Source organism: Phytophthora cinnamomi (genome assembly GCF_018691715.1).
Source record: "Phytophthora cinnamomi strain GKB4 chromosome Unknown Contig16, whole genome shotgun sequence".
NCBI classification, from domain to species: Eukaryota; Oomycota; class Peronosporomycetes; order Peronosporales; family Peronosporaceae; genus Phytophthora; species Phytophthora cinnamomi.
Window position 1 is genome coordinate 1,854,534 of NW_027150949.1, and position 27,236 is coordinate 1,881,769.

Here is a 27,236-nt window from a genome sequence, read left to right on the forward strand (position 1 = left end):
AATGTCCCGAAACCCACTCTTTGAGCATAAAGCTGCTCAGGTTAGTCTCAGTGAGCTCATCGAAGCTGCTCGAAACCGTGAAATTGTTACTAGTATCCAAACGCCAAGTGCGACTGTGACGCACTCGGCCAAACAACTGTACTCTACCGACCGGAGAGTTCAGGAGTTGTTGCAGAGTATTTCTAGTGGTAAAGAGGTATCACGCTACTCTGTGAAGAATGGATTGTTATTTTACCAAACGAGAGATGATGAAAATGCTCGACTGGTAATTCCGGATGATGAAGATCTGAAGAACCGTGTTATTTGTGAAAACCACGATGTGGTCACGGCAGGTCACCCCGGATACTTTAAGACATACTTGGGTGTCCAGAAAAAGTATTACTGGCCCAAGATGTCGAAATACATTCAACGCTATGTCAACACGTGTGAACGTTGTTAGCGGAATAAGGCACGCCAAACGAAGCCGCCCGGACTACTACAGCCTTTGGAGATTCCAGGAGGTAGATGGGTTGCTGTGTCGATGGATTTTATGATTGCACTGCCGAGCACGGAAACCGGAAAAGATGCCATTATGGTTATTGTGGACCGGTTGACGAAGCGTGCGAAGTTCATCGCAACCAATACGAATGCGACAGCAGAAGAGACTGCTGCGCTATTCATGGTCAATTATGTGAAAGACCATGGCGTGCCGAAATCGATCATTTCAGACAGAGACTCCAAATTTACGTCCAAGTTCTGGCAAGAAGTTATCAAGACTTTGGAGACGACCCACAATCTGTCGTCTGCCTTTCGCCCACAGACTGATGGTCAAACCGAACGTACTAATCGGTTTATTGAAGACTATCTTCGGGGTGTTGTGAACCCATTCCAAAATGACTGGGATGAATATTTGCATCTCGCTGAATTCGCGTACAATGACGTGTTCATTCCTCAATCGGTATGTCACCGTTTGAGGCTGATCTGGGTTATGTGCCCTATATGCCAGATGATGTGGCTAGGGACCCGGAATTTGAACAGTTGCTCAAATCGGCGCAAGAATTTCTGCTCAAGCAAGATGCAATTGTGAAGATGGCACAAGATGCAATGAGTGAAGCCCAAACTCGTATGAAGTCTTACTACGACAAGAACAGGCTTGCTCAAGACTTCAAACCTGGAGATATGGTACTCCTAGATGGACGAAACTTGAACATTCGTCATAAAGGCTTCGCACAGTCAAAGAAGCTCGCGCCGCAGTTTATTGGACCTTACCCGGTTATGAAACAAATTCATCGTGACTCATACGAGCTGAAGGTATCGAAGGGTCTCAAGTTGCATCCCGTATTCCACACCTCATTGCTCAAGCCGTATCGCAGTGATGAATCACGGAGCCAAAGTGTGAACAAAGTGATTTTGAAGGATGGTACGGAAGGTCAACTTGTGCGCGAAGTAATTGGTCATCGTAACAAGAAGAAGAAACTCCAATACCGGATTTGGTGGCTTGGTGAATCACGCGAAGAAGCAACGTGGGAACCAGTAGAGAACCTGAATCAGATTCCAGGTCTCATTGACAAGTACTGGGAAACGAAGAAGAAGAGGAAGCCAGCTTCGAAATAGCGGGGTCTTCTTGGAAGGGAGGTCATGTGACGTGGACGTCCGTCTGCCAATGAGATGGCAGAGGACTCCCACGTCAATTGCTAATGCATACCTTTCTGTTTACGCTGTACAGCGTAATAAAACATTGCATGGTTTATATTCGTTACATGCTATCCTACTGGTCAATATCAAGAATAATCATGATTATGGGACGCATAAACATGGAGTTTCATGCGACCTCATTGGCTAAAAATCCTTGAGATGTGCAAGAATCAAGTTTTCGAGCCGAACTTTTGATTATGGGACGCGAGTCGCATATTTGGATCAAGCTACGTTTTGGATTAGTAGATTCTCATTGGTAGATCAGGATAGAATTAGGATCTGAGATTGATAGACTTTAGGATGGGACCTGGATACTTGTTTGCGTGTCCAGGTCGCCAAGAACTACTGGTTGTGCGGCGGCAATGAGCCGACGCCAAACTAACGATTCAATCAATCACTTTTCAACTTCCAATCTTCCTCTAAAGTGTTCGACGGGCACCCGCCACTGCGCCCTCAAGCTTCGGGTCTTCGCATCGGTTTGTGTGACAAGTGGGGTGATCAAAAGTCCAGCTTTATTAGACTTGGGTTGGAGGACTGTACAAATTTGGGATCAGGATTCTGCCGAACAAAGAGTGACAGTGTACGAAAATACATCACCCCGTTTCACGAACATTTAAACACGAGAATCGAGTTTTCAATCACCTTTGTCGTAAAAAAATCGTACAGCATCGGGATCAGAGCCCCCAAATACTCTGCAAGAACGTGACATTCTGCCGTAAAAAGTGTCTTCAATGTATCCTGTAAAATCTGTATGCTGTCGTGAGCGGCTTCAATACGCAGGAAACCCGGTCTTTCCACAGCAAAATGTGTATTGATTTGTATGCCTTCGACAGATAGTTTTCATTGTGGCGCTGAGTTGATTTATCCAGAAACGGGAGAGCTGTTTGAGGTGCCGTCCATTGATCGGTAGTATCACTGCTTCCACAGTGCTTTCATTCGGTACCTTAGCCAAGGTTTCCACTAGATCGTTGATTGTGTCATTCACCTGCGATCGAAGAATTCGCCGAACTTTGGATCCGGCTCGATTTAGTTGCCGGAGAAGGTTGCGATTCCGGCAGAGTAACCACATGGAGGGTTGCTTCGTACTGATCTCCGACTACCTCGTCAAGCCGCTGAATGATACTGCTCGTTTGGCTGTAAAGATCAAGTAAACTGATGGCAGTACCAAGAGTCACGACCCACAGTGTAGTAGCATATATTATGCTTTGCAATGCGTTTGTCGTTTTCACCTAGTGATTTGCCCGAGTTATAATATCTGGCGCCCGATATAAAAACAGATGGCCATTAAATCCTCCAAGTTATAATCGCCAGCCTCGATATCGATATCGATTTATGGTATCTGTGGTCGAATTGCCGATCCAAAAACGCAATTCGGGCCGATTTATTTTAAATCGCGATGGCTGTGTACGGATTATAATGCCGCGCTTTATATATATATATAATATGCAATTGGACACTTACATCTGGACACTTGACGAGTGGTCGGCAGATCGCGCTGCAGATCTGTCGAAGTACCGCAGTTTCCGAAAACCTTCACCTTGCACAAGTGCAGCATGTACTCTCTCGACTACCGTTGGCGAGCCGTTTTTCTTATGCATGTGTATGGAATCTGTATGCAGTATGTTAGCGATATATTTGGGCCTAACGTGCGAACACTGCAACGTTGGTACATGTTGTTTTTGACCGATGGTGTGGTTGATGAAGGAGATCGAACTAACCGCTCGTCGCGTTGGCCGAACGACGTGGTAACCCGTGTTCGAAAGTACGTGAAAGCCCACCCTACATTTTATTTAGAGGAGCTACAGCAGTTCATACGAAACGCTTTTCCTAAAGTAAAATGGTAGCGTAGTATCTACATGTGGTCTTACATGGCGGGGAGCTGCTCGCGCCACAGAGAAGCGGAAAGCCCAGTGTTGCAGGAGCCGCTCGTGCACTCACAGACGAAGCTAACGAGCCGTTAAACACGTCCAACAGAGCCGTACCGGAGCAGCAGTAGCCGGCGACGTTACCTCGGTGTCCTGAGAACCAACGATGCGCCCGTTATGGTAAGTAGGAAGAGGTGGTGCGACTTACCTACACCTGGAGGTCGATTTACTACCGTCTCGCATTTTTATGTCTTCGAATTATTTTATCTCAGAGATCGATCTAAGCCCTAAATCCGAGTGACAAAATATCTGCAAACCACAATACATGTAGAACAAAGGAACCCCCGTGATCACGATGAACGGAAGCGGAAGGACAGAAACAGAAGAAACTTATATTGCAATGAGCGAAGATGCGGTGCTAACCAAACCTCCAATTGAAACTCGCCGGATCCGAGACAGGGTCATTTCATCCACGGTAGAGGGCTTGAACGACTCGAGTGTGCGCGATCACAGCCCCCAGTACGCCTAAACGAATCCCAAACCCATAGTTTGCTCTCCATCCGGCGCTCCGTGGCACCAGCGGCAGTAGTTCTTGGACCATAACAAGACTCATCATCGGCATTGGAGTTCCCATGCACAACCAAAACTCGCAAAATGGACGCTTTGTTCGTATATTCTTCGAGCGCTAGCAGTCTCTGAATGGATTATTTGCCACCTCGATGTGTCACTTGCAATTTGAACCAGCCATGCAGAAGGCTTTCCCCACAGGAGAAGATATGGCTGAAGCAGCAGCAAAGGCATCGAAGAAGTTGTGGGAACTTGCGAACTCGGCAAAAATAGGCCCCATCCATGTCCGCTTCGCAGATCCCAAAAAGAAAAAAAATGAGAAGAAAAAAAGACTCGTCCCGAGTTCTCTTGATCAACTAGATTTATGCGAACATTGCCTTGAAGTTGCCTTTCTCAAAGACCCCGGGTGTCCGATCTAACGGTGGCGACAAAACTAGTTGGCCTCGACTGAGACACTTTGCAATTTGCTGTGTTCCAAGCAAATCAAGAATCGATTGCAGCATGGCATCGCCTACGATATGCACGACGAGCAACGGGTCTCCGATGCCTCGTTTCGGATTGACGGCGTCTGCGACTGCCGGGTCAACGGGGCCGATGCTCATCCAGGACTTCGAGTTTATCGACCACCTGGCGCATTTTGATCGCGAGCGAATCCCGGAGCGCGTTGTGCATGCCAAGGGTGGCGGCGCCTTCGGCTACTTCGAGGTGACGCACCCCGAGATCACCAAGTACACTTGCGCTAAAATGTTCTCGGAAGTGGGCAAACGCACACCGGTTGCAGTGCGGTTTTCCATCGTGACGGCGGAATCGGGCGGCCCCGACACCATCCGTGACCCCCGCGGCTTCGCGATCAAGTTCTACACGGAAGAAGGCAACTGGGATTTGGTCGGCAACAATACGCCGATCTTCTTCATCCGCGACCCGATCCTCTTCCCGAGCTTCATCCATTCGCAGAAGCGCCTGCCAGCTTCGCATCTCAAGGATGCCAACATGGTCTGGGACTTCTTCTCACTGCGTCCGGAGTCACTGCACCAGCAAACCTTCCTCTTCTCGGACCGAGGCATTCCGAACGGCTACCGCTTCATGAACGGCTACGGCAGCAACACATTCGTCAACGTGAACGCAGAGGGCAAGATGACGTACGTCAAGTATCATTTCAAGACGGACCAAGGGATCCGCAACATGCCTGTCGACGAAGCTGCGTTTCTGGCTGGAGCTGACCCGGACTACGCGAATCGCGACCTCTTTGAGGCAATCGACAGTGGCGAGTACCCGACGTGGACGCTGTACATCCAGACCATGACGCCCGAGCAGGCCAAGAAGCACAAGTTGATCGCGTTCGACGTGACCAAAGTGTGGCCGCACGCCGACTTCCCGCTGAAAGTGGTCGGCCGCCTGGTGCTCAACAAAAACCCGCGCAACTACTTCGCCGAGATCGAGCAGCTCGCGTTCTCGCCCTCGCACATGGTGCCTGGGGTGGCTCCATCACCCGACAAAATGCTGCAAGGACGCTTGTTCTCGTACCCGGACACGCTGCGCCACCGCCTGGGCAAGAACTACCAGCAGATTCCTGTTAATCGTCCGTTGAACGAGCCCCAGACGTACCAGCGCGATGGCTTCTTCGCCGTCAATGGCAACATGGGCGATGCACCGACCTACTTCCCCAACAGCATGGGAGGTCCGCAGGAAGTCGAGTCGCTGCGCTACAACACGTTCGACGGCGAGCACACGGTGGTGGACAAGTACTCGTCGGCCTACGAAGACAACTTGACCCAAGTGCGCGTGTTCTACCGCAAGGTGCTGGACGCCGCGGCCCGTGAGCGACTCACAGACAACGTCGCCGGTTCGCTTATCCACGCGTCCAAGCCCGTGCAGGAGCGCACGTTGAAGAATTTCAAGCAGGTGGACGAGTACTACGCGCGCCGCGTGAAGGAGAAGATCGACCAAATGACGACGCAGAAGAAGTCGGTCTCCGAGTCCAAGGAACACATTACGCCGCCGCTGAATCCTCCGCGCAAGGGGTTCACACCTGTGGCTCCGTAAGGTGGCGGTGATCTTCGCACTGTGGTTCAAATTGATCGAAAGCGCTATGCCACGCCTACCAAGCAGAAGCAGCAGACCGAAACGAGTCGAAGACGTAGGAAGTGGCTTGGCATGAATAGCCAGGATGCCACATGCGACTTGCACCACATGGTGTTATGGTCGCGATCAACTAACACATGAATACCTTCTTGAATTGGTTTTTCACTTCGGATGAGGTGATCAAAGCTCCGGTGCTGGCAAGCGAGACCTTGTCTTCTGCACCGCAAAACGTCTAGCGAGGCGTAGTTAGTGCTTGCTATTTTGGCGGCACTACTTGACGTTGAAGTGCGTCACCCTCGCGTAGTGACTCATTACCATGCATGGCGTCCTCGGAATAGCTCTGGCTGTCGCCAAGCATGCCCGGGGCGAGGCAGACGTCGGTCGATCGAGAGGAACGACGCGCGTGGCTCGATGAGCAGCTGCAAGAGCGCCAGAAGCAGCGCGACCGCGACCGGGCGCAGCAGCTCCAAGCTCTGGAGCTCGAGAACGAACGTCTCTGGGCTCCGTTCGCGCATGAGGCCAGGCAAACCGGAGAGCTCAATGTGGCGTGGAAAGAGGCGCGCGGGTTCTTCACCTGGCAGCGCGTGTTGCCTTTCCGCGACCTCCTCGCACTGAGGATCACGGGCCACAACCTGCTGGAGCTGCCGGAGAACCTGCCGGCAGCGCTGCCGGCACTCGAAACGCTGTCGCTCATTGCTGACGGCCTCGAGCGACTGCCGGAGAGCATTGGCACGCTCGTGCTCTTGACGGAGCTGGATCTGACCAAGAACCGACTTCGAGTGCTGCCCGACTCACTGACGAAGCTCACGGGCCTCACAGCGCTCAACTTGTCCTGCAATCTGCTGGAGAAGCTGCCCGAGGATTTCGGCAGACTTGTCAAGCTTGAAAAGCTTTGGCTCGAACGCAATGCTCTGACGCAGCTTCCAGTGTCCATCGGGGGCTGTCAAAGTGCTCGATGCGCCAACTTCAGTGCCAACAAGCTGACGGAGCTACCGGAGACGATCGGAGAGCTGACCGCACTCACAACACTGACGGTGAACCTGAACGAGCTGCAAGAGCTGCCTGACGCTGTCGTGACGTTGCCCAATCTGCGGGTTCTCCATGCTTCGCGAAACCAGCTCCTCAAGCTGCCGCGGGCCATTGGCGAGATGCAGGCGCTGCGAGAGCTGCGACTGGACTGGAACTCGATCCAAGAGCTCCCGTTCTCCTTTCGCGCGCTGACGAACTTGCAGGTTCTGTGCATGGAACAGAATCCGCTGCGCTTGCCAACCAGCGACGTCATAGCGCGTGGCGTTCCCGAGACGCTGCGCTACATGGAGAAAGCCGTCGTTGAGTTCCAGAGGAGCAGCAGACGAGAAGTAGTCGAAGCGCTGCAAAATGTCTTGGCGTTTGCTGCCCAACTCATCAAAGACGACGAGGCATCGGATAACAACGGCAGATCCAGCGCAAGCACTGTTAACGATGATCTTCGAGTCATCACGTCGTTTTTCGAGCCCAACTGCAATCGCTTGGCGCCACCGGGAACTAGTAGTGAGCTCAAGTTGTACGGCGTCGTCTGGGAGAGCTTCTTCTCCGAGTTGTTACCTGCCATCGAGCGTCAGCAAGCACTTGTTGTGTCAGTCAACCAGCAGCCTCAGCAAGACGAGTTAAGCACCAAACAACAAGCACCTCCAACACCGTTCTCGCAGCGATTTTCCTCGGAAGAGGTTGAAGACGCACTCATGAACTATGACGACGAGTTCGGGATGGCTTGTGTTGCTGGTGGTGGAAATATTCCAAATGTCCCCATCGAGTTCCGTCGATGTGCTTGTCTTGATCCGGTGGCTCTACGTGAACGCGGTCAACGCGTCCGGAAGGTTTGTCTGCCGAGGACAGCGCCTTATCGATGCCAACGACCGGGCCGACTGCTGCGAGCGCAGATGCTCACGAAGGAGCAGGCGCAAGACCAACTCGCCAGCATCTACTTACGCACTAAAGTGGCTCGTCTTGTCCAGAAAACACGGAGGCGCGCCATCGAGTATATCAACTCCACCTTGGGTGTTGCTCATTTCGAACGTACAGCGCGCGTCCTCGCTCACGAAATGGTTCAGCGTCGTCGGCGACTGCGTAAGCTTTACAAGAAATACGTGAAGAATCAGCGCCACATCGACGCTCAACGAGACAAACTCCACCGAAAGATTGAGGCCTTTCAACGAGCGAAGGCGGAGCGGCTGAAGATCATACAGGATAAATGTGCGCGACTTGAGAAGGATCGTGAAGCACTTGAGCATGAGCGTGACGCCGCCGTTGCTAAAGACAAAGGCGGAGCTTTGGCTGCGGCGAAGACGAAAAAGCTGAATAAGTTGGACGAAAAGCTTTCAAAGCTGCGAGCAGAGCTGGAAGGAGCTGGGTCGGAGGTTGGTGGTCCTGAGAACGGGAAAATCTATGAGCTTGAGCTGGCGATCGAAGGACTTGACATGGAAGAACGGAAACTTGCCACCGCCACGGAGAAAGGTCGAGCCCGTGAGATGAACGCCGCTATCGAGGGTGACGATGATGATGAGGAGGAAGACGAAGAAGACGACGACGAAGCCGATGACGATGATGGCGACGACGAAGCGGCCGATTCTGGTGAAGCCGATGACGACGAAGAGGAGGACGACGACGAGGAAGAGGAGGAGGAGGAGGAAGAAGAAGCTCCTGAAACTGAGGCCTCCCGAGTGAGCACCACAACCCCATCCGAGCCTCCAGCCGCCTCGTTCTTCCAAATCGACATGCCGGACATAAACATCGACGACTACCGTATCACAGCCGTGAAAGCAGTCGATCAGGGGCTTGAAAAGCGAGCCATCGAACTAGAAGAAGACCTCAAGAACCAGAACCAGAAGGTCAGCGTCACAGCCGTCGTCAAGAAACCCACCTTCATCATGCCGCTCGATGTCCCTGAAGAGGAACTGTTCGAGCTCTTCCAGACGCAAACCCGCGACTCGTACGTGGAGATGCAGTGCACCAAGGTGTCCCAGCAGGCCACCAAGGAATTTCTCCAGATGCGTGCCGTCCTTCAAAGATGGCGGGGCCATGGTACTCGAGCTGTGTTCGAAGCGTGGCACGAGGTGGCTCGAGCGAGTCGCTTGGACGCCAAAGCCGTGAAAGCTCGTCAAGAGCGGAAGAAGCTGCTCGAGAAGCAGAACCGAGAGCTCGAGGAGCAGCTCGCTCGCATTGAAGCGAGGCGCTGGGTCCTGCGCACCGACATGTACACGGACGCGATCTACTACGAAAACGAAACAACAGGTGAAACCCGATGGGAGCCGCCGCAGTACTGGGCGGAGGAGCAGCAGCTCAAGCAAAAGGAGCGACAAGCTGCGAGAAATGGAGACGTACCTGTGCTCAAGCTCCCTCCGATCTGAACAGGGCAGTGAAGCAATCGATGTAGACCAGTGGACTCTGATCATTCAGAACACTTGGTATTGAAAGCATATCGGCCCATGCTACTCCGTAGGTAGACGGACAGGTGCTCACTTCTTGCCCTTCTTGCCCTTCTTGTCTCCTCCCTTGCCCTTGCCGTCCTTCTTGTCGTCCGAGTTGAGTGCATCCGCCGCAGCCTTGCGAATCTTGTCGCGCGTGTCCTTCAGTCCCGTGATGACCGCCGTGAAGTTCTTGAACTTGTCGTGGTCCTCAGCAAACGTAGCAGTCTGTCGCGATAGAGCACCAAGGAACTCTTCCTCGCGCAGAGGACGCTTCTCCAGACACTCCACGCGTCGAGGCGTCAACGTGCTCTCCACAGCTCGTACGATGCTGCCGGAGGAATAGCCTTCCGAGATATGAGCCAACGTTGAGATGTCGATCGGTTCGCGACGGGGACGATCTTGGAGCTGAGAGGCCGAACCGCCTGTGCCCGAAGTGGATGCTGACGAAGATGCAGCAGCTAGAGCCGCTGCTGTAGCTGCTGATGAAAGTCCCAACGTAGCAGCGTGAGCAGCAATGGTCGTCCGCAGTGCGTGCTTCCAGAGCAGCACGCGCGACGCGTAGTCCGGGTACGGCACATGCAGGAACTTGTCGAAGAAGTTGCGCAGATCCTTCACCTCCGCCGCGCCGGGATCTGCCGAGGTGCCCACGACAAGCACACGGTCTGAGGGATCCAGTGCAGCCTTGATGTACAGCAGGAGGTCCTTCTTGAACCGGACGGGGCCTTCTGAGTTAGCAGCAGACTTGCTCTTCTTGCCACCGCCACCCGCGAAGACCTGCTCGCAGTCGTCGATGTAGATGATAATGGGCTGCAGCGTAGCCGCCTTGGCCAGCACGAACGCCATGTGCACGAGCTTCGTAGGTCCCGTCTTGCCAGCGAACTTACCAACGAGGTTGCTTGGCGACAGATTGAGTACGAGCGCCCCTGTCTCGTTGGCCAGCGCACTCACCAGCATGGTTTTACCGGATCCACGAGGCCCGTACAGCATCAATGAGCGTACTATAGGCGTGCGGGCTCGAACGAACGGCGATCCGAGCGGTAGAACACCGTACTCCGTCAGCGACTGGCGCAGTTGAGCAGCCGATGGGTCTTGCGGCACCCAGTTGCCAAAGCGATCGCGCCGCTCGCTGTGCTGGTAGACTGTGCCCAGGAAGTTGAAGCTGCCCACGAAGTCTCGGACGCGGACGCCAGGACGTGGCGCGTGCACGATCTGGTGCTCCACCAGCACACTCAGGAAGGAGTCCGGTGCTCGGCCCTTGAGCTCCGATATCTTCTCGCCCGGAAGCGGCTTGCCCTTCTTCTTCTTGGCATCCTTCTTGCCTTTCTTGCGCTTCTTGCCGCCCTTCTTCCCTTTGCCCTTCTTCCCCTTCTTGCCCTTCTTGCCTGCTGAAGCGGCCGCCTCGAGCTGCGCCTTGATGTTCACGAGCTGCAACACCAACATCTCGTCCACCTGCTGCCGAACCTGCACTTCCACGGGCCCACGCACCACGTCCTTGGCTAGAGCGACGTCGTACTTCTGATAGAAATTGTCCAGCTCCTCGCGCTCGAGCCACACCTTCTCGTACTGGGCCACACCACCCGCCAGCTTCGTACAGAGCTCGGAGGGCCCCGTTAGTGGAGGCGGCTTCTCGGGCGCTTCCTCCTCCTGCTCCTTGGCGTCTTTGCCTTTGCCCTTGGCTCCTTTGCCTCCCTTCTTCTCCTCCTTCTTGCCCTTCGCTCCCTTTGCCCCCTTCTTGTCAGCAGCAGCTTTGGCTTTCGCCTCCTCTTCCTCTTTCGCCTGCGCCTTGGCCAGTTCCTCTGGGGTTCCTTCCCCATTTAAGGCGGCGTAGAAGCCCGCGAGGTCTTCAGGAAGCTGGCCCGTGGCCATGACATCCGTGATCCAGCGACGTCTCTCCTCCAGCATCTTCTCCTTCATGAACGGACCCTCTTCATTGGTGACCACCCCATGCAGTTCAATCAGCGCGCGCTCGTACTCCTCCTTGTTTTCGGCCTGCTCGACGCGGCGCTGGAGACGCGCATCGGCGAGCCGTTTCTCCAGCGCAGAGCGATCCATAGCTGGCGCCTTCATGCCGATGAAAACCAACTCCGCGTCACGCTCGCGTGCTGCAGCAGCGCGCGAGAAGAAGCCGCGGAACATGCGCTGGATGTTGGCGGCGGCGATGTCCGGGTCCATTTCAGGCGCGCCTTGAGCTGCCTCGTACAGCTTGCGTTGACGCTCTTCCTCGCGCAGCTCCTGGACTAAAAGACCTCGTTGGCGGCCCTGCCGACCGCGCTCGTTGCGCTGAATCACTGCAATAGCCTCGTCCAGCGACAACACGCCGACACCGCTAGCGAGCGCGGCTTGCGCGACTTTGATGGCGTCGAGAGGGATCGAGTCCACGCCGTGCTTGAGCTTCATGTAGCCCTTGACGAGTCGCTCGCGGCGCAACAGATCCTCCTGCTGGTCGTCGAGGAACGACTGCGGCACCGGCACCTCGAGCGTCTCCGGAGGCAGCTTGAGGTCGACGAGGATGTCGTCCAGGTTGACGTACTCCCACGGGAAGCTGCGCTCGGGCTGCATCATGACGTCCGGGTTGGGAGGGTTCCACTTGACCAGCAAGTGCTTGAGCTCGACCACGCGCGTGGCCACGACCTCGATCACCTGCTTGACGTCGATGCGCTTCTGCGGGTGCACCATTTGGTCGTAGCACTCGGACAGGCGCGACAGGATCTGGATGTACTTGATGTACAGGCACGCGTAGTGCTGGAATGCCTCCACGATGGTCGCTTGCGGCGGCTGCACAGCACAAGCGACAAGAGGTGAGTTAGATCTGTTCAAGCACAGCAAGTGCAGCGCCTGAACGGGACGCACCGCCTCGTTGGGGGCTCCGTCCTGGCCGTCTCCGAGTGTGTGGTCCTCGATGTGGACCTGCTCGTTGAGCTCCGACATGGCCTCCTGCCATAGCTGGTCGTACGTGCTGCGCCAACACCCACGTAAGCTCCACGAACAACTTGAAGCGGTGACAGACAATCAACCAACCAACCTGCTCGCCATCCTGGAGTGCTTGGCACCTACTTGGTGATCCCCCGCGGCTAAACGAAGACTGGTCGCTGCCGTCGTTTCGAGAGCAAAACCCCCTTGACACCACCGAGCTCTCCATTGCTCCATTGCTCCACTGTTCCATTGCTGCGTGAGTGTCTCCATACCTCCCTCCTTGTTCGTCCTTTTTGTCGGCATGCACGGGTGAGCTCGTCAGCTTTTGCCACCAAGTACTCGGAAGCCCGAGATCGTTGTCACCCCGATTCAGTCGTCCAGAAGAGATTCATACCCCGCCAGGCCTTCGTCTCTTCGAGCTCAACTACTTCAGCTCAACGCAGCAGCGATGAGCAATTCCAACCCTCGCGCCAACCGGTTCCGCAAGGTTGCCAGCCAGTCACTGTTGCTGCCGCCCCCACTGCCTCTCATCAACCTCCCGGAGGAATCGCGACTGGCCCGCACGGGGATCCAAAACCAGCGCCCAATGCACCTGCCAGTGCGCAGGCACATCCCCAACGCGGTGGTTGTAGCTGCGTTGAAAGCCAACGCGGACGGGGGGCCAAAGTGCCCCGAAGACTTCGACAACCCGCAGCCGCCGAAGCGAGAACCCATTCTCATCGAAAGCCGGGCGCTGCTCGAGTGCGAGGCTGAGGAATACGAGGAGCTCGAGGTGCTTGCCCGCCTTCACGTGTACGAGTACAACCAGCCCGACATTTTCCGGAACAGCAGCGCTCCTGACGACACCCTCATCTTCGACTCGCTATTCGAAGGCGGTAACCTGCAGCGCGCGGAGCGAATATTTCGCAAGACGCCGAAGACCGGGTCAGCAACTCACACTCCGCAGCAGGAGTACGAAATGCTCATCCATCCAGACATTAAGAACGGCGCCTATCGTCAGTGGTTTTACTTCGAGGTGCGCAACGGGAGACCCGGGATCATCTACCGCTTTGCACTCGTGAATCTCGCGAAAAGCGGCGCGCTCTTTGGCCAAGGCTTGCAGCCCGTGATTTACTCGGAGCATGATGCTGCAACCAAAGGAGTCGGCTGGAGGCATCGAGGATCCCACGTGCGGTATGACGTTGCTCCGACAGCTCAGCCGGGGCCCAACGCACTGACTTTTCACTACCAGTTCGAGCATGAGAACGACTGTGTGTACTTCGCCTGCATTCAGCCGTACACGTACACCGGTACGGTTTCCGAGTTTGCTTGTGTTGTTGCCACGAAATTCATGTCCGCTTTGCCTTGTTTGTTTGCTCTTTTGTGCTGTGATCTGTAGATCTGATGGACTACCTGGAGCAGCTCGAGCGCGATCCACAGCGTTCACTAACGTGTCGTCGAACAGAACTTTGCCAGAGTCTCGCTGGAAACCCGTGTGATCTGCTCTCCATCACGTCTCCGGGAAAAGACGGGATCCCGCCCGATGAACGGCGAAGTACGTGTTGCCCGCGAGACCCTTTTGCCGCATTCTAACTCGTTTTGCTGGCCAGTCATCGTGTTATCCGCGCGGGTGCATCCAGGTGAGCCGAACAGCAGCTGGATGATGCAGGGGATGCTGGACTACCTCACAGGATCCAGCAGCGGTGCCACGATACTCCGGCGGCATTTCATCTTCAAAGTCATGCCGATGCTGAATCCCGACGGTGTCATCAATGGCAACACACGCGTTAGTCTTGCCGGTTGGGATCTCAACCGCAAGTGGAGCAACCCCATCGAGCAGCTCTTCCCCACAGTATACCATCTCAAGCAGCAGCTAGCACACTTCCAAGCTTACGGACGTGTGGCCATTTACTGCGATCTTCATGGACACAGCATTAACCGTAACATCTTCATGTACGGCTGCTACACCACGAAGAAGAAGCCCAGCGGCTCAGATAGCGCTAAGTCTTCAGCCGCTGATGCAGCCGCTACGACGGGCATGACCACAAGTCCAGTTAGCAACACTGTGAAAACCGATCCGCGTGTTTTCCCCATGATTGTAGCTCGCCACGTACCGTGCTTTTCCTTTGCTAGTTGCGACTTCAGCGTACACAAATCCAAGTTGACTACGGCACGGGTAGTAGTGAACCAGGAACTCGGCGTGACGAACAGCTACACCCTCGAAGCAAGCTTCTGCGGACCAGACTTCGGGGTGCACAAGGACACACAGTTCTCCACCTGGGATCTCGAGGAAATGGGTCGATCCTGGTGCCAGAGTCTGCTTGTATACTACGGACTCACCGCCCAGGTCAAAGCACTGGATGCAGAACGTGAGAGACAAGCTGCAATTGGTGAGCGAATCGTTGTGCCATCTCCAACTGGTCGTCAAATGTCACGAGCACGTGCTGGGGATGGATTGCTGCGGATGGAGACCGAAGATGAAGAGAGCCGCCTAGCGAGGGACCTGTTACTTGACTGCGAGGCAGCAATCTCGGCGTTATTCGCGCATTCCGGCATGGACGTCAACGACCGCGTAGGATCTGAAGACGATGCCGGTGGCATGGATTCCGATTTGTCCGGCGCTGAAGACGAGCCGATCCCTCCTAGTCCAGACAGGAGGGCACAGCAGCACAGTCCAGAAGTTCAGAGTGAGCGCAAAAAGCAACAGGATGACGATGCTGTAAATGATGCCGAAGGGTATTCCAGCGCCCCGGAGGATTTCCCTTCACGCAAGAACCGCACGAAGCCCACTCACACTCGCAAAAAGCCTGGGAGACGTAAGCACACAAGGAACAGCGTATCAAAGCAGAAGTCAGCGGCTATCCCAACATCTAGAAAAGGTGACGGCAAAACCAAGAAGAAGAAAAAACGCAAGAGTAAATTGGAATCACGACGCACCTCCTTGGTGGCAGCAGCACCAGCGCCGCCACTGGGCCCGAAGGTTGAAGATGCAGCTCCTATCATTGCAGAACAACCACCGGACATTGTTGTAAGAAGTTCGTTAGCTTATGACGTCTTGAAGACGTTCCCGAAAAAAGTGACCACCTCGCGATGCTCGAAGAGCAAAAGTGGTCGCCCGAAGAGCTCCTACGAGACCCCGCGAAGTATCTCCAGCGCGATCCTGAAAGCAACTATGAACGCGGAGCTCGCGGCTTCGCGGGCCAGTTTGCGCCTACGTCCGATGACTGAGTGCCCGAACACAAGCAACACGCTTCTGGTCCTGCCGAGTGTCTTGGATGGAAGTAATCGTAGTGGCAGCGTGCGAATGCTGAAGACGGCTCCATCCTATGACCAAGAGTATCCCACACTAGAGGAGAAAACCCGCTTCAGCTTGGCCAGGGTGCGCTCGGAGCTCCCAGCGTTGCAGAACTCTGGTAGGGACGAAGAGCAGCAGCGGGACCTGCGGCATTGGGGGCAGGAAAACGACGACATCCGATCCGACGAAGATTCCGACGCCAGTTCCGAGCGGTCCGAACCGGAGGCGTATACTTCCAGCTCCCTAGCTTAGAAGCACTGAACTCGTCAAACTAAACAGACACACACGTATCGTGAAAAATAGAGCTGCGTTAAAAGCATAGACCACATGACAGGGAGGAAATCTAGTCCAACGCCGGCGCCAGCAGCTCCGTCATGCTCACAAGCTGGCGCTGCAGCTCCTTCACCCCGAAGCCCTCCTTCACGCTGCACACCTGGATGATCGGGTTCATGCTCTATCAAGTCACCACAAACACCAACATCGTCAGCCCTCCATACTATATCGACCTACAACCCAGCCGTCGTACCATGCGATCCGCGCTGAGCGCGACGTCCTGCGCCTTCTGGATCTGCTTCTCCAGCTCGCTGCGCGTGACCGTGTCGGCCTTGGTGAACACGACCTGGTAGAGCGCGCCCATGTCGTGCAGGAAGTCCATGAAGTCGTGGTCCGCCGGCCCGAGCCCGCGCCGCGCGTCGATGAGCAGCATGGTCGTCTTGAGGTTGATGCCGCGCCGGGCCTCGACGTAGCCGCCCACGAGCGCGTGCCACTCGTCCACCACCTTCTTGGGGGCCGTCGCGAAGCCGAAGCCGGGCATGTCCACGAGCGCCAGGTCGGGCAGGCTGCCCCGCTTGCCGCCCACGCTCAGGAAGTGCAGCTGCTGCGTGCGTCCAGGCGTCTTGGACGTGCGCACGAGCGACTTCTGGCGGGTTAACGCGTTGATCAGCGACGATTTACCGGCGTTGGAGCGACCGGCGAATGCTATTTCAGGGACGTCCCACTGTGGCAGGTCGGTCGAGTCCGATGTTGACGTAATCAGCGTGCTGTCCACCTTGAACAGCCGGTTCACGATGTCCACTTCATGCGGACGCAGCTGCGGAGGCGCCGACACGCCTGCGATTGGCCAAAATACGGGCAGGTTGGCCAGTCGAGCCTGCTTCTTGCGCGTCTTCTTGGGTGGCGAGGGTGGCACACTGGGAGACGATGAGAAGGCGGCGCGTGCTAGAGGCACTGGAGAAGCTGTCGGCGTCAGCGCACTGGCGGAGACGCAGCGTGGGGCCCGCTGCACGCCATGCAAGTGAGCACATCGACGCAGCAGCATTGTGTGGACCAGATTGGCTTGTGATGAAGTGTGGTGTGGCGCACATCCAAAACTGTAGTCGAGGATAAACTACATTACATAATGTCCGACTTTTGAAACTTTCCGTGCTACATAGTTTTTTCGTGTTACAAATGTTTTTTTTTTTTTACACTTTTTAGTGTTAACGGATCTCTTCCCCATTTCTTTGTGTTGTGCAGTGAATTCGTAACCAAATAGAGCCTCTCTTTCCTCCTCCTCCGTATTAATAACACCTGATGTCCTCCAATGCCGTATCAAGTCGAGTCGAGCGCTGCCGTTTCTGCCCTGACCACGCCTGGGCTGAGGTGACCATGATGGCATGATGTTTCTGTTGCAGCAGAGCTTTTGCAGAAGTCCAGCAATCTCGCAGTTCTATCGTGCGCTTTCTCATGCTCGCGGTGGAGGATTAATCGACTGAAACAATTCGGATCGCAGCCTGCTGTTCGAGGCCGTAAGCCGCCAGGTCATCGAGCGATTTGTCGTTCCCGCAGCTCCTCAAGTATTCAGTTCAGTTTTGTTTTCGCGCTGCAGAACTCACATCGCACCTGATTGACACCATGCAGCTGCTCACCGTCCTAGTGGCTGGAGCCTCCTTGCTAGCGAGCTGCCTAGCGGCCACATGCCCTGACCAAGTCAAGACCTTGAAAACGCTACCTTCACCTCTTATCTCGCCAAGTGAACTATCGATCTACCACCAGTACCGATTATTGAGAACTTCTGCGGACGAAGACGACACCGAAGAGAGAGTGATTGACACCGCCATGGTGGCCAAGATGAGAGCGGAAATGGAGGCAATCGACATGAAGTTCAACTTCCGAGACTGGTTCCAGAGCGGCAAGACGCTCGAACAGGTGCGCTCCATCCTGGGGCTCCCAGCAACGGGCGAAGCAGCCAGTCACATCAATTGGGCGGCATTCCAGAACTATCTGAAGTACGTGCAGGAGATGGAGGTGAAAGCTGCCAACGCAGCCCGAGTCGCGGAAATCAAGCAGAAGTTGACCTTCAAAGGATGGTACCTCGATGGAAAGTCATTCGCGCAGGTGCGCGCGATTTTGGAGCTTCCAGCCAAGGGCAGCGCAGTTGGTCACCCGAACTGGGAGACTTTCCAGGCCTATCTCAAGTTCTTCAAGGAGTACTCGCAGCAATTTACCTAGTACGATCGCAATCTCGTGTGCAGATTTTATAAGCTCCTAGATTTGCTGATGCAGTTGCTGCGATGCTCCAAGCTTGGGCGAAAAATAGTTTGTGTATGCTTGCGCGTCATCTCACTGGCGATGTAGTTCGTGCTAGGCGCTGCGAATTAGCGATCATCTACGGCCATGTACCGTGCTTCCCTATCACACTGGCTGTCGAGCGTCGTTCAGACACGGAAGCTCCTACAAGTCAGCTATTTTGGCGGCAAATACTTCATCGATCGAATGTTTGCATTTGGCGACTACACAACAAACACGTCGCTGTCCCGAGTGCTCCTGGTATGTGTTGGGACACCATTCCCAATGGTAGTGTTTGTTAGCGCTCAGGCGTTGGTACCGCTGCAGAACCCAGCAGAAGGACGTACAGCAAATATCGGTTTCTGTATTCTCTCGGGAATTTTGTCGTTCACGGTGGCTCACAGGCTGGCAACGCAGGCAATGCACCACATCGATGGGGTCACGATTTCTGCGATTCAGCAGCTGCTGCTGTCGGTCATCACGTCTCTTCTCTTCACCGCTGCTGCTCCGCTGCCCTCATATTTCCTGTCCCTTTCTTCGTATTGACACTGTGTCCAGTGTTTTACGTGGCGTTGCTTTTTTCGTATCGAATTGTACTGGGAGAGCTCATTTTCCGCCAAATGCTGGCGAATCGAGATCAAACGATTCGGTATATTTATTTCGTAGGGGCACAAAACGCCATGGTTTTCGCGTACCCGGCCTATGAAGCATTGCTTTGTGTTGTGAAAGGATCAACGTACCAGCTCCCAGTTATTCTTTTCCTCCCGGTTATCGAGGTCGCCATGAAAAATCTGGTTCTGCGGTGCATGACAAAGTTGGAGGACATGATGCCCGAAGCAGTCATCTTCACGGTCGACTTTTCCATGCAGTTTACGTGACAACGTGTATGCAGAGCGCGTCTTCTGCAAGTGCCATCCTAACCATCACGATCACCGATCTGTCTCAAACAGTACTTATGCTGCACAGCCTCCATCAACGCACCGCAACACTTTTGTCGAGGCTTCGCCGAACTCTTGGCAATAATTTCGACGTGGACAGCATTCTGAGTGGACTCTGCGCATTGTGTCGAGATCCTAGTGTTTCGAAAACACTCTCGCTCCTAAATTCTCTTACGCTCGTGCATTTCACATGGTTTAGACACAACGAACAGAGATCTTCTGTCTAGGCTGGAGTGTATTCCAAGGAGAACAAGCTCCGATCTCCCCAGATCTCCAGGGTTACTCAAACTCGCGTCATCACCAAGTGTCAATGATATAAAGCGTCCTGCCTGCAGCAGCAGACGTATAATCCGCAGCATATTCGTCCAAAAGCGCAACGAGACCACTTATCCCATAACATGGGCAGTGAAAACGTGTTCTAAAGATAAAGAAAAATGTAGCCAGCGAGTGATCACACAGCGACCCTCTATTCTCCGTGAAGCACTTGAGGCTCTTTTCACTACAGAGTGCATTGTCGTCACTGCCTATCTAGAGGCTATCATCCCTTTATTCTACTGCAGCTACATGTTGGTGATGGTTCGCCTTCCGAGCTCGCGGTACCATACAGAGATGACTGGGGTCATCCCGGACAATGTAGCAACAACCATTTTCCCTGTGTTTATCTTCGGGATAGCAACGTTCTTGGTGTTGGCAGCAGTCATCAAGCGTAACTGTGGAATGAGGATGGTACATCAACTTGCATTTGTGTTAGAAACGCAGGTGGCGCTGATTCAAAGGAAGTTCATGTTCTGGGTGCTTATTATGCTGTGCTTTCGCATCGCTCATTTTGGTACGCAAAGCATCTACCGGTAGGACGTTGTCGTTGCTGCGGATACTAACCATGCGTTTGTGGGTGATACAGGCGTCGACTTCACTTTTCAATTCACAAAGGGGTTTTATAGCTAAAAAGCAATTACGCTGTCACAATCGAAATCACTCCGCATCCGGGTGCGAAGTAGCCAAGGGCGATCGAATACATGTAGACGTCTAGCAGGGAAAATAAGCGCTACTCAAATAGAAACTTGCTATTAGGGGGACTCAAACCTTGCCTAAACGCCAATCAAAACCAGCAGTCGCGCGTTCTGATTTCCAGCATTTCCGAGAACGTGAAACCAGCAGCGGTTTGGCATCGCAAAGGGGGCATTCAAACGGCGCTTGCCACTTTTGAAAAGATCCCCCCGCACAGACGGCAGCATGCCACGTGTGAGCGAGCGCCAGCGCTTACTCGGCGAAATCATTGACGTTTTGGCTGTTGCAATTATCGAAGAGGACGACGAGGAAGAGCTACATGACCTAAGCTGTGACGACATGGCGCGGCAACTGGTTGATCCCGAGGAGCTTCCGTCGTCAACTGAGGAGCTTACCTCTCTACTCGTCTTGGTGGAGTCTCGTCGATACTTGGAGGGCCATACACGCCTTCCTATGAGTATCGAATTCCGTGAAAGCGGTTTTCAGTCTCTCTCACCTAAGCAGTTCCGCCAAATGACGAGGGTTAGTCATGCCAGCTTTCTCCGTATCGTATCGGGCATCGAGTGTCACGGAATATTTCAAAACAATTCTGCTTGCGGACAGGCACCGGTGTGGCTGCAGCTAGCGGTTGCGCTGGATCGTTTGGGAAATTACGGCAACGGTGTGTCACTAGGAAGAACCCAAAAGCTCTGGGGGATTGGCCAAGGTACATGCGCTCTTTACACCACTCGTGTTCTTCTCGCACTGAAGGACCTTTCTGCTAAGTATGTCGTGTGGCCAGATAATGCGAGGCGGCTGTCGACATCTCACCGTATGGCACAACAGGGTTTTCGTGGATGTGTCGGCTTCATTGATGGTACTACTTTTCCGCTTTCCCAAAAGCCTGCAGTCAATGGTGAGTGTTACTTCGATCGGAAACATCGTTATAGTGTCAATGCTCAAGTAGTTTGCGATGACCGTCGAAGAATTATTGCGTTTTACTCCGGATGGCCAGGTTCCTGCGCCGACAGTACCGTGTATCGCGAGATGGCAATTGCGAACAACTCGAACAAGCCTTTGTTTTTCTCGCAAGGGGAGTATCTTATTGCCGATTCGGCCTACCCAGCTGATGTTGTCTGCAATACTCTGGTCCCTTCGTACAAGTCTAACATGAAAGGTTATGCGAATGAAGACTTTAACACATGCGTGGCTCACGTGAGAGTTGTAAACGAGCACACTATCGGCGTTCTGAAGGGGAGGTGGAGCTCTCTCAAAGAGCTTCGTATTCAAATACGCAAGAAAGAAGACGTAAAGAGAATTACCCTGTGGTTAACCGGCTGCGTGGTGCTGCACAACATGCTCATAGATTTTGCTGATGAATGGACTGAGGAATATGAAAGCGAGTCGGACAGCGAATTGGACGATGAAGAAAATCAAACAAATATTGATACAGATGACGATGAGTTTGGTTTTCGACGCGAACTTAAGCGTCGCTCCATTCGGAAGGCCCATGAGCATGGCGGAATACTTTGGGCACGTGACCAGAGAGGATATGCATGATCGTTGAGAGCGAGGCGGTCATAACTTGTGATCACTCAACCATTTTCATGAAGACTTCAATGTCCTCAGCGGACTTGTTCTGGCGAATCAGCTCAATCAGCAGAGCTTGCTTCCGGGCAGAACGCTTTTCCTGTAGCTCGTCCAGATTATGTTGCCGCAATACAGCTTGCTTTTCATTCCACTGGCGTTTTTCCTCCTCGAATTTAGCTCCAAGAAACTCAATCTTGGCCTCTGCGTTTCTAGCATAAGCCTGAGATAATGACATGCGCGTCTCGTGAGCAGAAGCATGTGTGGGTTTGTTGTCGGTCGGTTGAGAATTGCTTTGCGGAGGCTGGGGAGCGTTTGAGTTGGTAGTCAACATGGTTTTCTTTGCTGTCTTTTTTTGCTTGTCCTTCTTTGCTCGTTTTGCAGACTTGGCTCTCTCGATTTTCGCGACTCGCTTGCGCTGTAGTGATGGCTGCGGTAGTGCTGGCTGTGGTGTAGCAGGCGTACAGTTACTCGGCTGGACAAGCGGGTTGGGAGGAAAATCATCGTCTTGAAACTCGTCAAGCGATGGCGAATTCGGTGTACCTGGAGAAAACATTGCTGTTGCAGTCTTTGACGCCAGACCAGCCATGCGCTGTGGGCGCTCAACGATGTCGTCACTTTCATCACTAATAGTGCTGCTGCCTCCAGAAGAGCTGGTGTGAGGGCTCGAGCTGGATGCATCATCATTCTCGTACGCATAGGCTAGCGCTCGGACCTCCGTTTCGGTAGGCACGCTCTCAGTAACTGCAGTGCATACAACAGCGCCGAGCTCGACCGTTGCATGCGCGTTCATGTTTGGCCGCTCACCGAAAAGAGCCTCCAGCCTGTAGAAGCACGGGCACATCTTCTCCAACTTGGTTGGGAGGGACACACCTTGACGTATCTCGGCAGCTGTTAGGCCCATGCCGGTTCCGCCTTGCAGCTTGAGCACCTCGCGAAACTTCTTCACCACGTTCTCCCAACGTTGCTGTATATTTCTTGGTTTGAGACTCTCGTATTTCTTGGTTTTGCTGCGGAGATGTGCGGCCATCTGCGTATACGCTGCCGACTTCGTGATCTTAGCCTTCCCCCCTACTGTAGTCTTCCCACTTGTGCCGCATATGCTCTCGAAGTTTGCTGGCTTCTCGATCCAAGACAGCAGAACCTTGATGTCAGCCTCCGTAAGATGTGTGTTCTTCGCCTCGTTGCTGGAGGCCATGGCGCGCCCACAATGAACGACAGGGGGGTAGGAGGGAGGGGGCTGCGTGTTCTTAGAGTCTTCGCCGCAGGTAGGCAAGTTGAAATGTGAACGAAGGCGATACCCCCGCCCCGTTACAAGATCCTCATCGATTCTGGGCGCGAAGACCTTCGCGCGCAAGCGCATCGCCTCGAGAAGAAGATTTTGGCGCGAAACCAGCACTTGCTTGTTTACGAAACAAGCCACCTCGCGAGGTGGCTTGTTTAGAAAAGCGTAGGTCGGCGAAACCAGCAACCCTTCGTGGCGAAAACCAGGGATCAACCAAACGAGAAACTAGTGCTATTTTCGGCAGGTTTGAGTCCCCCTATTGTTGGTCTTGTTGGTGGAGGCGATAACAGGGGATCGAAACATTATCTCTAAGCTAAGCTAAACTTGGCTGCCTTCTTTGGTTTTCATCCTCGTTTCACAGCAGCTTTTGTCGTGGCGTGTGATGGCTCCTGTGTCTCCTGCTGTAGAGCGGGGGCGGGACTTGACGGATTCAGCATTACAGGTAGCACGTAGAAATCGATGGGCCGTATTGGGATTCCGACTTGCGCGGGCGTGGCAGCGCATGCAGGTCAGCTACTACGGCGGCAAATACTCTATCCACCGTGTGCTTGCTCTGGAAGAATACACGAACAATACTTCACTTGCACGAGTAATACTCGTTTGCGTTTGTTCTCCTTTGCCTATGATGGCTCTAGTCTTTGGCCAAGAATCAGTTCCGCTTCAAGAACTCAGCGAAGGGTGGCGTGCAAACTTCGGCATGTGGATCCGAGGTGCGATAGTCGTGTGTGTTGTGACATACGGGGTCGTGCTACAAGGGGTATATCTGATCGACGATTTCACCGTCTCCGCACATCAGCTGCTGCTGCTCTTGGTTTGTGTGCCGATCGGTGTGGTAGCCATCTCGATGGCCATCAGCGAATACTTGGTGTTTCCGATTCCGTTCTTTGCGCTGGTAATGATGCCAGCTTTTTTTCTGGTGTTGATCGTTTTTCTCCGAGCCGTGGTGGGATCCAGTGCTATCCAGCACATGCTACAGCATCGAGATCAATCGATGCACTGCATCCGCTTCATTTGCACTCAAGCGACGACTATAGTCATTTTCCCGGTGTACGAACTTCTTTTCCGTGCCGCTGAAGGAACGCACTACCAGATTTTTGTGATTCTACTCCTCCCTGTTCTCAAAGTTGCCACGAAGAATGTTGTGCTGCACTTTGCCAAAAGTCTGGAGGACATGATCCCCGTTGAAGTGATTTTTACGGCTGACTATTTCAACGCTCTTTACGTTTCAACGTGGATGCAGAGCTCTTCTGCAGCCTCAGTGGCAGCCATCACAATCACCGACCTATCGCAGACGATTTTCATGCTTTACGGGTTACATCGACGCACTACACGGATCTTATCGAAACTTCGCCAAACCGTCGGCAATGCCACCGACGATGATAATATGCTATCGATGATTTGCTGGATATGTCGCCATCCCGGCCGCTTAGAGAGGCAAGCACTGCGGGGAGTTCGCAGACGTTCCTGCCTACCTCATCAGATATCGTCGGAGAATTCACGAGTACTTGAAAGCCTGAGCACCATCCTCACCGAACCTGACCAACGACTTGGTCAACTTCACAGATCGCCCCGAATCTCGTCCTTGCCAGCGATGTACCAAAACAAGCACTCGGAGGTATCTTGCCGTCGAGCGATTTGTACTCGAAAGCGCATTAAGACTATCAATTCAGTTGTTCCACAAGCCCGACCCGTGTCTGTCGATAGACTTCCGTCGCCTGAAGCGATGTGTTCCAACCCGCAACAATCATCACAGCGCCCAACCATTCTCCTACGATCTCTCGAGGCACTCTTCACTACGGAGTGTCTTATCATTACGGCTTACCTTGAGGCGTTCATGCCTCTATTCTACTGCACCTACATGATGGTCATGGTGAATCTACAAAGCGCCCAATATCACAGAGAGATGACGGGTATCACGCGTGAGAATGTCGTGACCACAATAGTGCCCCTGCTCATGTTCGGGATCCTCCAGATCGTCTCGTTCGCGGTTTTAGTCGTGGTGATAAAGTGCAACTGCGGTATGCGGGCGCTTTACCAGTTGGCATTCGTGTTAGAAAAGCAGAGATCGCTGGTTCAGTGCAAGATGGTGCTGTGGATGTTGATCACATTGTGCTTTCGTGTACAGCATTTTGGTGAGTTTTGTGGTTGTTGTCTGCTTACGCTTCGACGTCGTGCTAATGCTTCTCTGCGTTGCGATGATCCAGGTGTTGATTTCAAGTTCGAGTTTATTCGCCTAGGACTCCCAAAATTTTGGACTCCGCCTGGGTAGTAAGTAGTGAAAACCTGAGAATGAGTCCTCATGTAACCACATCTACTTTCTTTTTGATTCGAGGTCCTCTATTTGGGCTTTAGGTTCTTCCTACTTGTAACCGCAACTACACTACCGGCGCTGTGCCGCCAATCTAGAGCGAAAGAGACTTCGGAAAGGGACTACGAAGGTCCACAAAACAGGAATAGCGTCTTTACCAGCTTAAAAACGGCACGCTGCTATTCCATGTATAAGTCTTTAATCTAGCACTACATAAGAGCGTTCGATTCCATTTCTTTTGTTCACGATGGTGGCGATCGCACCAATATCGGGCGACTTGGCAGTAGCGAAGCCGCACAAAATATGCTGGAGAGTTGCGACCTCAGGACTCCTGCAGTTGTGGAAGCGTATGCAGCACAGCTATTATGGTGGAAGGTATTCAATCCATCGAGTGCTAGCTTTCGACGAGTACACGAGAAACACGTCGTTCCTACGTGTCGTTTTGGTCTGCTTTGCGATGCCAGTCCCCATGGTCTCTCTCATCTTTGGACAGGAATTGGTCCCTCTTCAGAAGCTAAGCGACGGCTGGAGTGCCAATTACGGCATGTGGTTCCGAGCTGCCGTGCTGGTGGAGATCGTGACCCACGCCCTGATGCTCCAGGGGATGTATCTTATCGACGATTTTGTGGTTTCCCTCTACCAAAGACTACAGTTGTACGTGATCATGCCGGCCCTTGTCGTGTCCTTCTCGATGGGGGTGTCGGCCTGCTTCGTTTTCCCGATTCCGTTTTACATCATGTTCATCACACCTCCGTTTTACTTCTTGCTCATCGTCATGCTTCGAGTAGTTGTGGGTGCTCACGCTTTTCGACAAATGTTGACGCACCACGTCCAAGTGGTTCGATGCGTGCATTTCGTTTGCGCTCAAACCTCAACAGTCTTCATTTTCCCGGTCTACGAAATGCTCTTTAGTGCTGCAAAAGGGACGAAGTACCAGCTTCCAGTTATTTTACTTCTCCCAGTGGTAAAGGTGGCACTGAAAAACCTTGTGCTCCATTTTGCTAAGGCTCTGGAAGATATGGCCCCGCTTGAAGTCATTTTTACTGCAGACTTCTTCAATGCAATTTACGTGGCTACTTGCATGCAGAGTTCAAGCTCGGCCATCGTTACTTCGGCCATTGTAATCACGGACTTGGTGCAGACTGTCACCATGCTCTACGGATTGCAGCGTCGTACGTCTACTATTATGTCGAGGCTTCGCGAGACTGTCGATGGCGCTAAGGACAGCGACGGCATGTTGCCAATGTTGTGTGCGCTGTGTCGCAATCCAGAATTTCTAAGGAGGCAAAGTCTGCAAGGTATTCGCAAACTGTCATGTCTCCCTCACCAACTCTCCGAACTGAATAAACATGTACTCGATAGTCTAGATAAAATTGTCCCTGACCCGGATACAGCAACAAGAGGTCCTAGCATCTCCAACATTTCGACGCCGAGCATTACCCCCACACCACCCTATTTCCGCTCAAGTGGCGCTCAAAAGTACGCCACAAGTATCGACCCAGATTTCCTGAATGATGTCAATTTTACTACTTCTACTCCGCATAAAGCTCGACTATCCAAGAAGACGCTTACCTTCACGAATTTAGCGTCAAAGAACTCCACCATTCTCCTCGAATCCCTGCAAACCGTCTTTACAACGGAGTGCATCATAGTTACAGCTTACTTGGAGACTTTTATTCCCTTGTTTTACAGTAGCTACATGCTTCTGATGGTACATCTCCCGAATGTCAAGTATCATGTTGAAATGGAGGGTGTCACGCGCG

General features: G+C 53.3%; 8 protein-coding genes across 8 annotated transcripts; 6 read left to right on the plus strand and 2 right to left on the minus strand.

Moving 5' to 3' along the window:
- Positions 1-3,716: 3,716 nt before the first annotated feature.
- Positions 3,717-4,068, plus strand: IUM83_02576 (uncharacterized protein; the record flags this gene model as incomplete). Its single annotated transcript, XM_067926505.1, has 2 exons — positions 3,717-3,719; positions 3,871-4,068. 2 exons carry the CDS (start codon positions 3,717-3,719, stop codon positions 4,066-4,068), a joined length of 201 nt encoding a protein of 66 aa, XP_067796645.1.
- A 632-nt stretch (positions 4,069-4,700) lies between these two features.
- IUM83_02577 (Catalase) lies at positions 4,701-6,149 on the plus strand (the record flags this gene model as incomplete). Its single annotated transcript, XM_067926506.1, has 1 exon — positions 4,701-6,149. The coding sequence occupies one exon, from the start codon at positions 4,701-4,703 to the stop codon at positions 6,147-6,149; it is 1,449 nt and encodes a 482-aa protein (XP_067796691.1).
- A 395-nt stretch (positions 6,150-6,544) lies between these two features.
- Positions 6,545-9,574, plus strand: IUM83_02578 (Leucine rich repeat protein; the record flags this gene model as incomplete). The annotated part of the gene is made up of 1 exon (XM_067926507.1): positions 6,545-9,574. The coding sequence occupies one exon, from the start codon at positions 6,545-6,547 to the stop codon at positions 9,572-9,574; it is 3,030 nt and encodes a 1,009-aa protein (XP_067796643.1).
- Positions 9,575-9,682: 108 nt separating this feature from the next.
- On the minus strand, positions 9,683-12,667 carry IUM83_02579 (iq and aaa domain-containing; the record flags this gene model as incomplete). The annotated part of the gene is made up of 3 exons (XM_067926508.1): positions 9,683-12,409; positions 12,485-12,590; positions 12,657-12,667. 3 exons carry the CDS (start codon positions 12,665-12,667, stop codon positions 9,683-9,685), a joined length of 2,844 nt encoding a protein of 947 aa, XP_067796688.1.
- A 328-nt stretch (positions 12,668-12,995) lies between these two features.
- On the plus strand, positions 12,996-14,119 carry IUM83_02580 (putative metalloprotease family M14B; the record flags this gene model as incomplete). The annotated part of the gene is made up of 2 exons (XM_067926509.1): positions 12,996-13,836; positions 13,926-14,119. The coding sequence occupies 2 exons, from the start codon at positions 12,996-12,998 to the stop codon at positions 14,117-14,119; spliced, it is 1,035 nt and encodes a 344-aa protein (XP_067796384.1).
- Positions 14,120-16,164: 2,045 nt separating this feature from the next.
- Positions 16,165-17,139, minus strand: IUM83_02581 (ribosome biogenesis GTP-binding protein YsxC; the record flags this gene model as incomplete). Its single annotated transcript, XM_067926510.1, has 2 exons — positions 16,165-16,275; positions 16,348-17,139. The coding sequence occupies 2 exons, from the start codon at positions 17,137-17,139 to the stop codon at positions 16,165-16,167; spliced, it is 903 nt and encodes a 300-aa protein (XP_067796383.1).
- Positions 17,140-17,918: 779 nt separating this feature from the next.
- On the plus strand, positions 17,919-18,311 carry IUM83_02582 (putative PexRD1 secreted RxLR effector peptide; the record flags this gene model as incomplete). The annotated part of the gene is made up of 1 exon (XM_067926511.1): positions 17,919-18,311. The coding sequence occupies one exon, from the start codon at positions 17,919-17,921 to the stop codon at positions 18,309-18,311; it is 393 nt and encodes a 130-aa protein (XP_067796386.1).
- Positions 18,312-19,915: 1,604 nt separating this feature from the next.
- Positions 19,916-20,251, plus strand: IUM83_02583 (uncharacterized protein; the record flags this gene model as incomplete). Its single annotated transcript, XM_067926512.1, has 2 exons — positions 19,916-20,135; positions 20,208-20,251. 2 exons carry the CDS (start codon positions 19,916-19,918, stop codon positions 20,249-20,251), a joined length of 264 nt encoding a protein of 87 aa, XP_067796385.1.
- Positions 20,252-27,236: the final 6,985 nt, after the last annotated feature.